This window comes from Phragmites australis, chromosome 16 (assembly GCF_958298935.1).
Source record: "Phragmites australis chromosome 16, lpPhrAust1.1, whole genome shotgun sequence".
In the NCBI taxonomy this organism is placed as follows: domain Eukaryota; kingdom Viridiplantae; phylum Streptophyta; class Magnoliopsida; order Poales; family Poaceae; genus Phragmites; species Phragmites australis.
In genome coordinates this window covers 4,762,755-4,779,944 of record NC_084936.1, presented here as the reverse complement: position 1 = coordinate 4,779,944, position 17,190 = coordinate 4,762,755, and the positions used below count along the sequence as shown (strand labels likewise).

General features: G+C 46.6%; 1 protein-coding gene across 1 annotated transcript; it reads right to left on the bottom strand.

Annotated features, from left to right (window-relative positions):
• Positions 1–4,291: 4,291 nt before the first annotated feature.
• Positions 4,292–8,165, bottom strand: LOC133894900 (beta-sesquiphellandrene synthase-like). The gene is made up of 7 exons (XM_062335086.1): positions 8,019–8,165; positions 7,688–7,940; positions 6,848–7,211; positions 6,547–6,765; positions 5,395–5,530; positions 5,028–5,279; positions 4,292–4,792 (listed from the first exon to the last, which is right to left on the bottom strand). The coding sequence occupies exons 1-7, from the start codon at positions 8,139–8,141 to the stop codon at positions 4,505–4,507; spliced, it is 1,635 nt and encodes a 544-aa protein (XP_062191070.1). The 5' UTR covers positions 8,142–8,165; the 3' UTR covers positions 4,292–4,504.
• Positions 8,166–17,190: the final 9,025 nt, after the last annotated feature.

Here is a 17,190-nt window from a genome sequence, read left to right as displayed (position 1 = left end):
TGGCTCCTAAATTGTGACTTGACAATTATTTATCCACAATATTATTCTGATGATGAAGGGAATCGAGGATGTCCTAAGAGGGAGGAAGGAGTAAATTAGGACACTTAAAACTATTGACTCCAAAACTTACATAAGATAAGACTATCTCAATTTTTATCTAAATATACTCTAGACTTATCTAGTGTGTCTACTCTACCGTATAACAGAATTGCAAGGTAAATTGTAAGTAAGTAAATGCGGAAACGTAAATAAGTTAAAGAGACAAACTCGGCACAAGGGATTTTTATCCCGTGGTATCGGTAGCACACAAGCCACCCCTAGTCCACGTTGGAGCTCCACAAAGGATATGCTCCCGGTTACCAAGTCTCTTTTGATCACGGCTCTTGAGATACCAAGTAACCAAGACATTGCCTCAAACACAATGAGCCACCAAACCACCAAGGTGAAGTTTCACCACTTACCTCTCTTCCGGTCACTTGTACGCTGTCTTCACTTTGGAGTTTTAGTCACAAAGACAAGGGCCTCTGCATCCCCGCACAATCCTCTTGTCGCCGCTCCACACCAAGTTGGAGGGTCAACAAGTTACCGGCGAGTCACAAAGACTCCAAGGCGCTGTTGTACCTTTCAGTACACTTTTGGATCACTCCTTGATCCACACTCTAGGTTGCAGCACCTAGCGACTCTTCTCTCTAGGCCTATAAGCACTAATCACTTACTAATGGTATACTTAATCGCCTTGGATGAACACTTTATGCTCTTGGATGACTTGGATGTCTTCTTAGGTGTACAAGGGTTTCTCTGGACTCCAGCAACTCCAAATGATTGAGTGGAGGGGTATTTATAGCCTCAACCCCGCGGACTAGCCGTTATCCCAATGGCTCAAATATTCTGTGAACACCGGATGATCCGACGTTAACAGAGGTACAAGCACCAGACCATCCGGTGTGTACATTTTGAGAAACTAGCCATCGGAACTTCACTCAGAGTTCTTCTGAACACCAGATTATCTGGTGTAACCATCAATTCATCACCGGACTATCCGATGAGTACACTTGAGCCAGGCTACGCCAAACTTCTTCTCTGCACAAAGTATACCGGTGTGCACTGTCTTCATCATCGGACCTTCCGGTGTGTAGAACTTCTTCTTTTCTCGGTTTTCCACACACTCTGTTAAATGCTCCGGTGAAGTCTCTGGTGTGCATCATTTCATCACCGGATCATCCGGTGCTTTATAATCTATTTCCTCTGAAAATACCAAGCTTTTGTTAAATAGTCTAGTGCACATCTTTTTTGATCGTCGGATCTTCCGGTGAGTGCAATCCACTCTGACTCCTTCTGACAGAATTGCTCCGGCATGTAAATTCCTTATCACCGGATGATCCGGTGAGGCAAACTGCCTTTAAACAAAATGCTCCGGTGAGTGTAGTTCTTCCAGCGCCGGACCTTTCGGTGAGAACAATTTCTCTGGGACTTTTTCCAATTCAATTAAACTTTGTCATGAGACCTATTAATATATATTCTTGATAAACATATTAGTCTCATTCACTATATTGTTATTAATCATCAAAATCACAATCATAATCTAATAGGGCATTTTTGCTATAGATGCAAAATAACACCACATTAAGTCCAATTAGCTTGTGATTTACTGCAAAGATCATGGCAAAATGGTCCATTTTACTTGCTTCCTGCCCAAGAAGGTCCAAGTTCCAGTACCAAATTAACTTGATGCTTTTGTGTGCATGTAAAAGAAAATTCAAGCCCGTCCAAATTCTGTGCTACAATTCTCAAATGCTAGTGAGGTGGAGCGGGTCGCCAGCTTGGTGAAGTAGATCGATCCTGTGGTCGTGAACGACATGGCGATAGCCTTCACCCCACTACTGCGCAGCTAATGATTTCTAGGGTTTGGGTATGTGCGGGGAAGGCTAAACCTCATGGGAAAACATTAGCCCATGAGGTGCCGGCTTCCCTGTTTATATAGCGCAGCATGAGACCACAACTAATTTTGTTGGTTGCGCTTCCGATCAAAGCACATACAAATGTGACCCCCTTCCTTTTTGTTTTCAGTTCGGATTAGGTAGCCGAGATCAAAACACCAAGAGATACGTCTGGAGGAAGGGACAAAGTAAAAGGAAGCCCATGCCAAAGGGGTCGGTAGGAGAGGAATCAAACTGATGGAAGTGAGAGGCTGGATAAGCAATACAGAGCAAGCCTAGTTGAATAGGAGCATAAACAACCCATTGAGATCCACAATAGATTTATGTCATGATTAGATTTATCTGACAAGAGCTTTAGGATTTAGAACACGAGAGAACTTGCCGAGATCCTTAGGATTAGATTTAGACATATCCCTATTGTAATTATCTTTTTCTGAGTATATTCAAGGCTAATTAATGTCACGTTCTATTCAAATGATAAGTATAATATAACATATACGAAATTTTCACATGTTCAAATAATTTGAGGAATACTGCTGCAGTTCCTGGTTCCTCTATGTTCATATGTTAGGGCTTGTTTAATATTTTTATTTTCTTTATTTCTATTATGGTTTAAATTATAAAAATAAGTGAACTACATTTATTTTTGTGCTTTACATCCTGTTCAACCAGTAGTCCCCTTCTATCATGGTAATGTTCAATTGCAATCGATTTATCTCTAGGAGGATAGCTACTTTTGTGGTGCATCTAAACCATTTAGTAGTTGATAACGTCAATATGCACTCACTTTTTCTGTAGATATATGTAGAGTCAAAAAAATGTTGACATCGGAGTTCGTATGTAAAAGTTATGCCTGTTTTACCGAATACACTATGGGTCACCTATCAAATTATAACCCTGGGCGAAATGGCAAAATTAATCATTAGTAACGGATCATGGTTACGACGTATTACTAATGATCTTTAGCAAAGAAGGTTAAAAGAATAAAATATTCAGTTTCTATCACAACTACTTCCTTAAATACTTTTTGGAACTCATTTGCTGGAATCAGGCAAGAAGAAGAATACTTCCTTAAATAGACCATTTAAGTTATAACCAAATTACTTCCCCAAACGAAAGACCAAACATACTTTTTGGAACTCATCTCACTACACCAAAACACCTCATTAGTACCGGTTCAAAATCGCCATCAATGACAAATTTTGAACCGACATTGATTACTCGGCAGTGATACTCAGTGACTATCAGTGCCGGGTATAAATCGGCGCTGAAAATCACTATCAGTGCTGGCAGGTTGGAGCTACCAACTAGCACTGATAGTCGGTCTCGATTCAACATTTTTTGGGCCGAAAAAAGTTTCAAATTTTTTTTCGTAACTAGAGGCACCCGATCAGAGGCTTTCCACCCGACTGCGCATAATATTCGCAAAGTCACATGATATTCGCTCATATATGAGCAACGAAGACTCGAACTCAAGACCTCACAGCCTATGCGCACCCATGACCCTCTAACCATCTCAGCTATCGTCCATTCGTGAGTATAGTAGCAAAATAATTCCTTTAGACATTTTCTGACCGACGTTTGAATAGCTATTTGGATATCTAAATGATCTCAAATAAAAAAGTGATCAACTACAAAGTTGTAGTTCTCATCAAGTGCTATAATTTTTATATAAAGTTTTTCCCCATCCGACTTAGTGTGAAAAAGTTATGAATTTTTTAATGTGAGATGTCATCGACCACTGCTGCAACTTTATTATAATTATTTGGGCATTTAAATGGTCTCAAATTAAAAAGTTTCAACTACAAAGTTGTAGATCCCATCGAGAACTATAATTTTCATATAAAGTTTTTTCCTATCCAACTTCGTGTCAAAAAGTTATGAATTTTTTAAGATGAACTGTGACAATAGCAATCATCAGTGGCGGTTCGTAGATAGAACCGGCATTGATACTGATTATCAGTACCGTTTCATGGCTAAAACCGGTACTGATATAATATCAGTACCGGTTCGTGACTGGAACCGGTACTGATGTATCAGTGCCAATTCCAGCCAAGAACCGACACTGATAGTGACTACCAATGCCAGTTCTTATCTTCTCAGCTGTTGTTCGCGCGCGGGATTTTAAGAACTAGCACTGATACATCTTCAGTGCCGATTACTGTTGAACCGGTACTGATGGGACGCTACATATATGGTGTTCTGTAGTAGTATGTGAATGGTATATGTGCAGCAAACTATAATAATGAACACCTGCTCATAATTTTATAATATCTACCATTGTATCACATTTTCTGCACCAATCAGTAGTCGTAGCAAAGATTAAAAAACAGAGTAACGTGTGGGAAAAGCGAATAATATTACTTGAGAGGCTAACACAATACATTTAATGACGCAATGAGCAGCTGACACATTTCGTACTTTACCTAACGTTTCTTACTCTACCTTAACTTCTATAATTTGGTGAACACGAGTCTGGCAGTCACCACTTTATTTAATACAACTGAAAGTGGTAAAAGATTGTAATTGGAGTACTATGGTAGTTGGTAAAAGGGTGTTTTCAGAGTTTAGAACAGTGGCTCGACATAGAGTAATGCTATCATATCTTTGATAGTATGGGAGAAAGTGAATGCGTCTGTTTTCTTGTACATGTAGTCCCCAGTCCTCGCAAAATCAACAACCGTCTGTGCCACAACCTTTGGCTGTTCTGTTGGTGTAAGGTAGAATTTCATCATATCCTTCCATGAATCTTCAATTAGCTCTTTTATCTTCTCACATGCATTGTGCATTGTTGTCCCATGCTGCAACATATAACATTGGACAGTAGAAGCATGGTGCCCTCCTATTTGCTCACGCTGCAGCACGAAGAAATATTAAATAGATTTACTAAGTGTGTGTAATAATAATGTCTTTCATTAGTGAGGTACTTTCCTACCACACTTATTAAATTATTTACCTTTATCATGCGGTATTTGGTTACAAGATTATATTTGATGGTGAAGTTCAATTTCACTAAATAATGTAGCAATGCTAAGGTGCGTAATACACATAAAGGTTCTGCACATGTGAAAAGTAAAGATAGAGAAAGACCTTTGTTGATGCAATATCATTGGAGAGTCGTACAAATGTTGTGAAACACTTGAGAAGTCCTGGATATGTCAATAGCCAGTCAAGAGTTTCCTTTGTTACGATGTCACCCATCCCAACAAATGAAGAACATGCTAGTTGAAAAGCTCCGACAGTTGTTCTTGAAATTTCTAGATGTTCGTTGATTGTTTCTGGAACATAATGTTCATCACGCCATTTTATCTCCTGAGAGTATCCTCGGACCAACGTCTTCAACTGCATTAGACGTACAAATATGTGAATTCATATTATATGTTCAAATAATGTGAAGCCATACTGATTTTTTGAAGAAAGGTCTACAATGGATATTAACATCAAATACAATACTTGCCAATTCTTTGAGATAAAACACCCGATAGCTTTTGTTTTCTCCTAGTTCATCCTCACACAAATCAAATGTCTTCAATAAGTACAAGTAGAAATCCTTCATGTATTCTGGAAGTAGTTCAGTAGCGTTCGCCTCACACCTGCATTTCACAATCCATTGAAAACATTTTATAGCTAAAGTGTGTCTTATGCAAAGTTTGGAATCAAAATCAAAAAAAATTTGTTGTTGGGAATCTATATTCCAAAATTGTTATTTTCTTTAGTAGTAGAAATATATTTTTTAGCAACAGTAGAACTAATTTATATGGAACTCTTACAATCATTTGCTTTAAACATTTTCATTGATGAGATTTTTTGTAATTACTAATGAATGATATGATTTTTTTTTAATATAGAGTAGCCCATTGTCAGTGGGCTTGGTTGTGGTGCAGGGGAGCTAGGGGAATGATTTTCAGGGAGAGGGAGAAGCATCTCTGCCAAAAGAGAGGGGAATATTAGGCAAGGGAGGTGCAGAGCTTAGGAAGCTACGCCTACATGTCTTGCTCTCGAGTGCGAGGCTGTGTGAGAGATGTGGATGTAAGGTGCAGTGGCCCGAGCTGGAGGGGATAGGAAGGATCCCTTTGGAACAATAAAGGAGAAGGTAAAAGGCGTGTAAAAGATGAGGGAGGAGACTTGGATGTGAGGAGAAAGGCTAGTTTATCCTTGGTGGTTGCACGGATGGAGCTAGCTTTATATAGGCTAACAAGTGTCTTTAATTTATAGATAATGGAGCTCCCTGAATTCCTTACTCATTCACCCTTTTGTTTTGGACCTTTCGTTTGGCCTGAAGCTCTGCCACTGCTCGCTTGGTTTTGACAAACAATTATGTAATGTCTAGCATTTTGTAGCCTTGACTCGACTTGTCCCCTAAGACCTCTACTCATAACAATCCTATCCAAATAAACAAATTACTAGAGATAATATCCTAAATTAACCTAGATATTAAGATACTTAAATAAGAGGCAATCTAATCTGCTGCTGCCTGTGAAGCCCTCACCATGACAGATGTTTTCATATGCAACAAATGACAAATAAATGCATATAAATTTAACAGTGAGGATGGGGTAGAAGATAAAATTAAAATATCATTATTAGATTACAAAGGAGACTCTCGTACCTGTATATTGCCTCAACAAGCAGCATTCCCTCCTCAGTTGTACTGTAGGTATCCATTATGTCATCTAGTATGGTGATATAGGCTGTCATCTTCGTGAGTATAACACGTGAAAGAGAATATTTGGGCTCAGGGCATGCTCCTGTCATCCAGAAATGCATTTCCACGATTCTATCTCGAATAAAACATAAATTTGTTTCAACATTAAGCTGCTTCCACCACCTGTGATGACATAAAGGTAAATATATTGTGTAATTGACTTAACTAAAGAGAATTTTAGAATTCAAAGTTTAAATTAACTTACAGTGTGACCTTTTTTAACTCCTCACAATAAAGAAGTTGAAGAAGGTTGAAATTGAACTTTGCCAACTCTAATATGACCTCATTTCGTGCAGCCTCCCTTTCGTAAATTGGGATATAATTTCTTGTTTCCAATATTCTAACCCTTCGAAAGAGAGGTGTTTGAAGGGCAAGAGATACTTCATCTGCTAATGTCGATTCCAAAGAGTCTAATGCAGCTTTAAGTTGGCCTCTAGTGAATATAATGGCTTCATCAAGTACTTTCTCCCCATGTGTCCTAAGGTATGCTGCATTATATAAGCTCAAGAGACTTTTTATATCATTAGCAACAAAATTTCCTTCCTTATCTTTAAACTTTAGAAACACATCTGCAAAGTCAAGCAAATAAGGAATATTAGTTGTTTAGCTCCAAAGTACACAAATCAAATACACAACACACATCAAAGGTTTTATTGGACTGGGAACATTTTACCATGACTTCAATTTAACTTGCATATCTTGGGATTTGAGCAGTTGAAAATATATAGCTGATGGTACATCAGTGCATAGTAGCTATGGACATACTGATATACATATTCATAGAGATCTACATGTCGATAATAAAAACCACTTTATCCTTTTTACGAATGACCCCTAAAATGGCACTGAAGTCATCGAATGAAGCATGGACATCAAAATAGAATAAAGCATGATAAACAGTATTATGATGTTGGTTAATAACGTTCAAAGCTTCTTAGTATATACTTTTCAGTGCCCTTTTTTGTGGTTTAATTTACGTAGTAAGTAATAACTGTATTCTATGATTGTCTTTTGAGCATTTTTCCTACTAGCAAAAAGGCCTTACCAGATGACACATGATAGCCGTTCTTTCGTAGAAGATAAAATCGCAGTGAAACTAAATGCAGATCTTTATCGTCGTAATCAGAATTGTAAACAAAGTTTAACAGCTCGTCGATCTCATTCTCGTAGTGATTATCCAGTCCAAGCCGTTGCAGTGTGATTACAAGATCCAGTATTTTTGGTACTTCATTTGCGCCCTTCAGCATCTTCCTAACTTGTTCTTTTAACACTTCGGCTCTTTCTGCCATGTATGCACGCTGCACATGACAAGCAAGTATACCAGTCAGTTTTGTGGATCAGAATGTCATATACCATCATTCTGATGTCGATGTTACCTGATGCGCGGTGGGTGGTTGGAAAGTGAGGAAGAAATCACCCCACAGACTTGGGTGAAAGGTCGGAGACTTTGGCAGCCCCTGAACATCCTTGACGGAGCAAACTGCAGACGTAAGCGCCATCTTGTCGATATCGATCTTAGTTTTCTTTTTTCTTCCTCTTGCTGACCTCTGTCGCATTGCGGTACTTATAGGCTAGGGAGAGCAGCAAAATTACGTTGCTCGGCAACCGCGCCTCAGCATGCAGGTACAAATTGCATAGTAGTCCAATGGTGCATGAATGCAGGTAGCGACGACGGCTGTACTACGAGTATGCAATTTCCCGGTCCACGGCACATGCTTGGAGACTTTTATGAATGCCAGTTGATCTGAGATTAATGCCAGTCCGATCTACTATGTACGATTTTTACCTCTAAAATCAGTCATTAGATAAATAGATCATTCCAACTAATATTTTGACCTCCTTTAATTAAATATATAATTTACAAGTTTGTCATTATTTTTTTACAATTATACCCTTATGATACTCATGATACTCTTTAATGATACTGGTGGATGAAACAGTATCATTAGATCAATCTAAGTCATCGAATGAAGTAAATGGACGACATACATTTATTTAGGTGTACCGTAAAAATCTTCTTACCACAAATGTGGCCTTGCAAGGATTCAAAGTCAAGACATATGGGTTGAATACAACAATACAGCATGCAATGGACCTTCCTTCAAGCTACGTTGTTGAAAAAACTTGATCTTCCAGTCCGCAGCACATGCGAGGAAGATGGAACTTTAAGTGCCGTTTCCAACTTGACTTCTGACTTAATGTTGACTAATACATTTCAACTGACGAGTAGTGGCCAAGCCAGGATTCAAGAGTCCTAACACATAGGGCTCTGTTCCGTACTCTTTGTGCTTCCTTTTACTAGAACGATTGTTTTGTAATACCTAATGGTTTAGCTACTACACCCTCTATTCTTTTTCATTTATTTTTTAGAATCCGTGCAGTTAAACTATTAGTAGCTTGACCATTAATATATCAATATTTATCGAGATTGTCTATATAAAAACTATATATATTACTAGATTTCTCTGAAGAAATGTTTCAACAAAAGTACAAATTTATTAGTATATTTAGATATAAAATTTTATTAGCTCGGATGCAACCACAACCATAGGATAAACATTACGTGAATCAGTCTCACTAAAAAATCATTTTCACAATTGGTTCGTAACCATTTTCACAACCGGGTTTCAAACTGTCTGCAAGAAAGGGACTCTAAAAATCAGCAACTATTGTAGTCGGTTATAAGAACTAACTGTAATAATCTTTATTACAGTTGGTTAGTTAACAAAATCGATTGAACTAAACAAAGTACTACAGTCGGTTTGACTCACAAACTGACAGTAAAATTCTCTATATTGCAGTTGGTTTTCATATGAATTGGTTGTATTATACTGTGCATTATAGTTAGCTAGTTAATGAAACCGACTGTAACATTCTCTGTATTGCAATCGGTTTTTCATATGAACCGACAATAGTATATAGAGTATTACAGTCGATTAGTAACGAAACCGATTATAATATTCTCCGTATTGCAGTCAGTTTTTCATATGAACCGACTGTACTATGTTCAGTATTATAGTTGCTTCGTTAGCAAAATCGACTGTAATAATCTCGTGCTGCAGTCGGATTTTTTTTTTTTTGAAATTTAGAAAATGATGGGTCACTAACTAGTGGGGCCCATGGTCAGCAGTCAATTGTCAATGTTGATTTTGTCAATGGCTAACTGGGTTGGCTACTGTGCAGTGCACTAGGTTTATGGACTTGTGGACCGGTATGGTTGATTGAGAGGAGTTTACAATGGACCAGGGCTTTGGACTAACGCTGAGGTGTCACGGTTGACTAATCAGAAGGATGTGCCACATCAGCGAATTTGCTAATGTTGCACTTTGTCGGAGACAGTATTAGACCTCAAAAAGACTATAAGCAGTCTTAGACCAATAACGGCTGGCACCTTGTTGGTGGTGCAGGGTATTAAGATCTGAGAAATCAGCAGTGTCTTGCAGCTGATCACGAGATGATGTCGTCAGCAAGGGTTGAGTCCGAATCGCCCTAGCCAGATTAGCGAGGGCCTTTGGGTCCAACGTGTTGCCATCCTGAAGAGGGTTGGGTAGTGTACCGTTTCTATCCCCGATTTTGAAAACTTCTCAAGGGTATGCTCCTTTAGAAGAGGAGTCTATATCCATCAAGGACCTATGTAGGGATCGATGACGTCCTAAAAGGGGTGAATTAGGACACTTAAAACTATTTCGGCTCAAAAAAATACAAGATAAACCTATATCAATTTTTATCTAAATGTGCTCTAGGTTTATCTAGTATGTCTACTCTACCGATCAAAGTGCTTTCAACCTATCTAAGAAGGTAAACTGCAAATAAGTAAATGCGGAAACGTAAATAAGGTAGAGAGAGCAAACTTGGCACAAGGATTTTTTTCTGTGGTATCGATGGCATGAATGCCACCCCTAGTTCACGTTGGAGCTTCACAAAGGATATGCTCCTGGTCGGCACTTGGTCACAGCCTTTGAGCCACCGAGTCACAAAGACAAGGCCTCCACCCGGCTGAGCCACCAAGCCACAAGGCAAGGTCTCACCACTAGCTTCTATTCCGGTTCCTTGCCGCCACGATCACTTCAGAGCTTGAGCCACAAAGGCAAAGGTCTCTGCGTCCCCGCACAATCGCCTTGCCACCGCTCCACACCAAGTCGGAGGGTCAACAAGCTTACCGGTGAGTCACAAAGACCCCAATGTGCCGACATACGAAGAGGTACACTGTTGGATCACTCCTTGATCGACTCTCTAGGCAGCAATCACTTAGCAACTCACTCTCTAGGCCTATAAGCACTAATCACTCACTAATCTTATGCTTAATCGCCTTGGATGATCACTTTAAGCACTTTGGTGGCTTGGATGTCTTCTCAGGTGTATATGAACTTCTCTGGACTCCAGCACACTCAAAATACTGAGTGGAGGGGTATTTATAGCCTCAAACTTGCGCACTAGCCGTTAACCCAACGGCTCTAAAAAGCTGTTAACACCGGATGATCCGGTAAGATCAGTGGTAGTAACACCGGATCATCCGGTGAGTACACTATCACAAACTAGCCGTTGAAACCCCACTCAAGGCTCTGTGAATACCGAATTATCTTGTGATAACTTACTGAACACCTGACAAATGCACCGGATTATCCTATGTGTATATGTTCATTTTGATGCTCTCTAGAAATAATAGTCCGGTGTGTTCATTTTGTGAACACCGGATCATCCTGTGAGTATAGCAGAAGAAAATAGCCGTTGGAACCCACTCAGACTAATCTATGAACACCGGATTATCCTTTGATAACTTATTGAACACCGGACAAATGCACCGGACTATCCTATGTGCATATCTTCATTTTGGAGCTCTCTGGAAGTAATAGTCCGGTGTGTTTATTTTGTGAACACCAGATCATCCAGTGAGGCAAAAGATTTCGCTTCAAATTTTCTGTGAACACCGAACTGTTTTTCATTGTTCTCAACGAATTATCCTATGTAGCGCTAGACTAATTTTTATGTGAGCACCAAACCATATGGCGCCATCCCGCGGGGTCACCTCCGCGAGGTAGAGAAGACTAAGTCCCGGGAGAGGGAGCTCAGGGCCACAGGCGGTGGTCCCCAAGTGCCCGGGTTCCCTGATGAACTACGAAGACCAAGCGATCGGAAGAGTCAAGTACCGGGAGATGTGTGCCTGGGGCCACGTTCAGTGGGCCCCCCGGGCACCCGAGTACCCCGAGGGTCCGCTGAAGGAAGTTCCGGGAGAGAGTGCTCGGGGCTACGAGCCGCGGCCCCCGAGCACTCGGTTCCCCGAGGATCCGTACAAACTTACCGGGGGAGAGTCCTCGGGGAGGTGAACAGTAGCCCCCGAGCACTCGGTTCCCTGAGGACCAAGGAAGGGCATTCTCTGGAGAGAGTGCTCGGGGAGGTGAATAGTGACCCCCGAGCACTCGGTTCCCCGACGACCCTGGAAGCCCCCTGACAGTGGCCCCCACAGTGGTCCAGCGATGAGGTGTCAGCCAGTCAAAGGTCCGAGGCCGCATTTAAGGCTGCGCATGGCCTGTCTCCCCCAACTGCTCCCGCCACGCTCGGTGTCAGTTCCTGTCATATTCTGGCAGAAGGGCATGGGGACATTAAATGCACGGGTCACATCCCGTGCCATCCGACGCGCCTCGGGATAGCGTCGCGAGGCCCGAGACATTCCGTCTGTTGCGCTGCTGTGGCAGGAGAACAAGACAGGGCAGGCACGCCGGGCCGCTCTGCTATGTATCCGCATCACCCTTGACTCGCAGGTTGGCCGCAACGTCGAGGCCTACATCGACGATCTCGTGGTCAAGTCCCGAGACCGCGCCACCCTGCTCGAAGATCTCGCCGAGACTTTCAACAGTCTCCGCACCACCCGCCTGAAGCTCAACCCTGAGAAGTGCGTCTTCGGGGTGCCTGCGGGCAAGCTCCTCGGTTTCTTGGTCTCCAGCCGAGGGATCGAGGCCAACCCAGAGAAGATCCGGGCCATCGAGCAGATGCGACCCCTGGCTCGACTCAAGGAGGTTCAGCGTCTCGCCGGCTGCATGGCGGCCCTCGGGCGCTTCATCTCCAGACTTGGGGAGCGAGGACTCCCCCACTTCAAGCTTCTGAAGAAGATCGGTCGTTTCGACTGGACGCCGGAGGCCGAGTAGGCCTTCCGCGATCTGAAGAAATACCTCACCTCGCCGCCCGTACTGGTGGCCCCCTCCGAGGGCGAGCCGCTACTGCTCTACGTATCAGCCACTCCTCTGGTCATGAGCATGGTACTGGTGGTGGAGCGTAACGAGTGCTCGTGGCAAGACGCTGGGTCCCAGCTCCCGGTCGCCCCAGAGCACTCCCCAGTCCTCGCGGCTCCTCCCGACCAGGGGGTCGAGCCCGAGCACTTGGCTCCTCCCGATCAGGGAGTCGAGCCCGAGCACTCGGCTAGCCCCGACCACGTCGCCGAGCTCGGGGGCTGTGACAGGCCCTCGGGTGAAGCCGCAGTGCGGGCCTGCCGTGTACAGCGACCGGTGTACTTCGTCAGTGAAGTCCTCCGGGATGCCAAGACAAGATACCCCCAGGTCTAGAAGATGCTCTACGCCGTGCTCGTTGCTTCCCGGAAGTTGCGCCACTACTTCCAGGCGCACAAGGTCTCGGTGGTTATTACGTACCCACTGGGGCCCATCCTCCGGAACTGAGAAGGCACCGGGCGCGTCGTCAAGTGGGCGATGGAACTGGCGGAGTTCGACTTGCAGTTTGTCAGCCACCACGCGATCAAAAGCCAGGCACTCTCTGACTTCGTGGCAAAGTGGACACCCGTCTCTGAGGTCGTCCAAGAAGAAATCTCCACTTATCCCGGGCACGATGCGCCCGGGTACTGGATTATGCACTTCGACGGTTCCCTCACGCTGAAAGGTGCGGGGGCCGGAGTGGTTCTCACCTCCCCAATAGGTGAAGAACTCCGGTACGTCGTGCAATTGCAGTTCCGCGCAACCAACAAGTGGCGAAATATGAGGGTCTCATCGCCGGTCTCCGAGCCGCGGTGGGCCTCAGGATTCGTTGCCTCCTGGTCAAGGGAGACTCCCAGATGGTGGTCAACCAGGTGTCGAAAGAATACTAGTGCACGGATCCTCAAATGGCGGCGTACGTGGCGACAGTCAGGAAGCTGGAGAGGCATTTCGACGGCCTAGAGCTGCGGTACATCTCTCGCCACGACAACGCTCTTGCCGATGACCTTTCTCGCCTGGCCTCCTCTCGTGTGCGCGTCCCTGCTGGAGTCTTTGAAGAAAGACTCACATGGCCTTCCGTCCTGCCTGCTGAAAAGGATGAAGGGGAAACCTCGAGCTCAATTCAGGGGACCCCGGTGGCGCCCTCAGTGGGAATCCCCGACAGGGTGCCGCCGCTCGGCGAGTGCGCTGCGCTTGCTGGCTGTTCTCAAGATGCCTCGTGGATGGATGAGATCCGAGGGTACTTGAAGGAAAAGTTCTTCCCCAGGGATGATGCTTCTACTGAAAGAGTTGCTCAGCAGTCCAAACGGTATGTCATAGTAGATGGGGATCTCTACCAGCGTGGCGCACGCGGCGTCCTCCTGAAATGCATCACCCGGGCAGAAGGCGGCGAGCTTCTCGCTGAGGTCCACAAGGGCGAGTGCGGTGGCCATGCTTCGTTCCGCACGTTGGTCGGGAAGGCCTTCCGGCAAGGTTTCTACAGGCCTACAGCCCTCTAGGATGCTTCCGAGCTGGTTCCGCGCTGCAGGGCGTGCCAGTTCCACGCAAAGCAGATTCACCAGCCAGCTCAGGCTCTTCAAACCATCTCCCTATCATGGCCTTTCGCGGTCTGGGGGCTGGACATTCTTGGTCCATTCCCCCGAGCAATCGAGGGCTATGAGTACCTCTATGTCGCTATCGACAAGTTCACCAAGTGGTCAGAGGCGGTTCCAGTCGTCAAGGTGACCAAGAACACAGCGCTCCAGTTTATCCGCGGTATCACCAGTCGCTTTGGTGTCCCGAACCGGATCATCACCGACAATGGTACTCAGTTCACAAGTGCCCTATTCGGGGACTACTGCGAGGACCTCGGCATCAAGCTCTGCTTCGCCTTTTTCGCTCATCCTCTGAGCAATGGGTAGGTCGAGCGTGCCAACGTGGAGATACTGAATGGGCTCAAAACCCGGACCTACAACGTGCTCGTAAAGCACGGGAAAGGGTGGATCCACGAGCTGCCTGCCGTGCTATGGGCCAATCGGACCACGCCCAGTCGCGCTACCGGGGAGACTCCTTTCTTCTTTGTGTACGGTGCTGAGGCGGCCCTCCCCTCCGAGCTCACTCTAGGCTCCCCTCGGGTGCATACCTACTCTGAAGGCGAACAGGAACAGCAGAGGCGCGACGACATCGACTACTTGGAAGAGCCCCAGCGGCGTGCCACCGTCTGAGCAGCCCGCTACCAGCAAAGTCTGCGGCGCTATCATCAGCGTCACGTCCGGGCCCAGTCTCTCGAGGTGGGGGATCTAGTTCTCCGACGCGTCTAATCGCGCAAAGGAACGAATAAACTGTCCCATATGTGGGAAGGCCCCTTTACCGTGATCGGTGTCCCACGAGAAGGCTCCGTTCGGCTGGCTGCAGAGGATGGGCAGCCGCTCCCCAATCCGTGGAACATCGAGCATCTGCACAAGTTTTTCCCGTAGATGCCATGTATGCGTGCTCAGGTCAACCAGGCCGGGGGCTTCCCCCCCGCCCAAGTTAACCGGGGGCGTTTCCCTCTGTCCCCCGGCGCTGTCGCCGCCCCGCTACCGGCTCCTTCCAGGGGAGCTTCGCCCGGTCCAGGTCGTCCACACCGGTCACCACCCGGAGCAGACCCCTCAGAGCCGCCCTACCCAGATCCCACTCCGCGCCGATCTGGGTCCGGGTGATGTCCTGGGAGCCCGTGTACAACCAGCAGGGCCGGGCCTGCTCCCGCAGAGGCGCCAGGCGGTGCAGATAGTCCGCCACCACCATCACCGAAGTGAGCCCGGCATGGCGCAGGAAATTGATGCGCTCCAGGAACGGCGTCATCCGCTCATCCGGCTACGGCGGCGTCTCCCAGGTTAGCTTCTGGGGCTCCGCCGCCCTCTCTGGCAGCACCAGGCGGTTGTGAGGGCTGATGTCGGTGTAGAACCAATCGCGCCACTAGTCGTCCCATTTGCTCCGCAGCACCTACGGAATGTACTGCTCCCCTAGGCCGTCCCGCAGCCAGAAATTGCAGCAGCCGGCGACATCAACGGTGGAGAAGCCCCTCTTCTTCCCGGCCGGCCGCAGCACGAAGAAGTGTCAGAAGAGTGACACCGACAGCGGCACCCCCACGAACATCTCGCAGAGGTGGGCGAAGTCCGTCAAGATGACGACGGAGTTCGGGCTGAGATGCGCCAGCTGGATCCTGAACGTATCAAGGATTTGGAGGAAGAAGGTCGAGAACGGCGGCACCAGCCCGGCCCCCACGAAAGAGGTAAAGAGGATGATGCGCTCCGGCCGGTCCATCACCGGCGGAAAGCTCACCGGCCTCACCACCGAGGCCTCTCGCTGGCCTTCGGGCACCATCAGCTTCCGCACCTTGTCCGCCGCCTCCTCGTTCATAAGCCGGGACTCCGGTAGCACGCTGTCAGGTGCCTTGTTGCAGCGGCTTCCTCCCGCTCTTGTCATCCTGTCAGGGTGGGGGACGATTTGGAACGGTGAGGGAAAAATGGTGCTCTGATTGCCTAAGGGAGGATGAGGGCTCAGGAGCGCGAGAAAGAAGAAGGCTTGTTCGTAAAGATGGCGTAAAGAGGGGGGCAGTTCATTCCCCTCCTCCTTTTATACTCCAGGGAAGTTCAAACGTCGCCTGCCATGGCGCGCTCGGAGGGACGGTTTCCTCGTTCAGCGCAACCGTCAGGCGAATCTCCCTCGGGCCGCGCGTTTGTCAGTGGTTGCCAGGCGCACTTTCCTCGATCTGCGCGTTTGCCACGCCCGCCGCCTGTCTCATTATCACACGCCGCCCGTCCCGTTATCATGCGCCTTGGGAGTCGGTTGGATGCACGTCCGCTCGGCTCCCCGTGGGGCCGTACCAGAAGCCCGGACCAGAAGGGCCAGCGTCTAAGAGCGCGCCGCATGGCGTCGATGCTGGGTTCAGCCTCGTTGACGACGAAGGGCCCATCCGCAGTCTCTGGGCCATCGCCTGCCAATGGGCCTAGGGGCTACTGTCGGTGAATCAGGAACCGTGGGTCCCCAAATCCCGAGGCCAGGCCAGCCATCCACCACGTGACGCCATCCCACAGGGTCACCTCCACGAGGTAGAGAAGACTAAGTCCCGGGAGTGGGCGCTCGGGGCCAGATGCGGTGGTCCCCGAGTGCCCGGGTTCCCCGATGCACTACAAAGACTAAGCGATCGGAAGAGCCAAGTACCGGGAGAGGTGTACCTGGGGCCATGTTTAGTGGGCCCCCCGGGCACCCGAGTACCCCGAGGGCCCGCTGAAGGAAGTTCCGGGAGAGAGTGCTCGGGGCTGCGAGCCGCGGCCCCCGAGCACTCGGTTCCCCGAGGATCCGTACAAACTTGCCGGGAGAGAGTCCT

What these genes read in the sequence shown, in the direction of transcription:
- LOC133894900 (XM_062335086.1), bottom strand. Translation starts at nt 8,141, where the DNA reads ATGGCGCTTACGTCTGCAGTTTGCTCCGTCAAGGATGTTCAGGGGCTG. An exon ending in CGGCTATCATGTGTCATCTG is followed by an intron (nt 7,212 to 7,687) that starts GTAAGGCCTTTT and finishes TTGACTTTGCAG; the next exon opens with ATGTGTTTCTAAAGTTTAAA. An exon ending in CTTGTTGAGGCAATATACAG is followed by an intron (nt 5,531 to 6,546) that starts GTACGAGAGTCT and finishes TGTGAAATGCAG; the next exon opens with GTGTGAGGCGAACGCTACTG.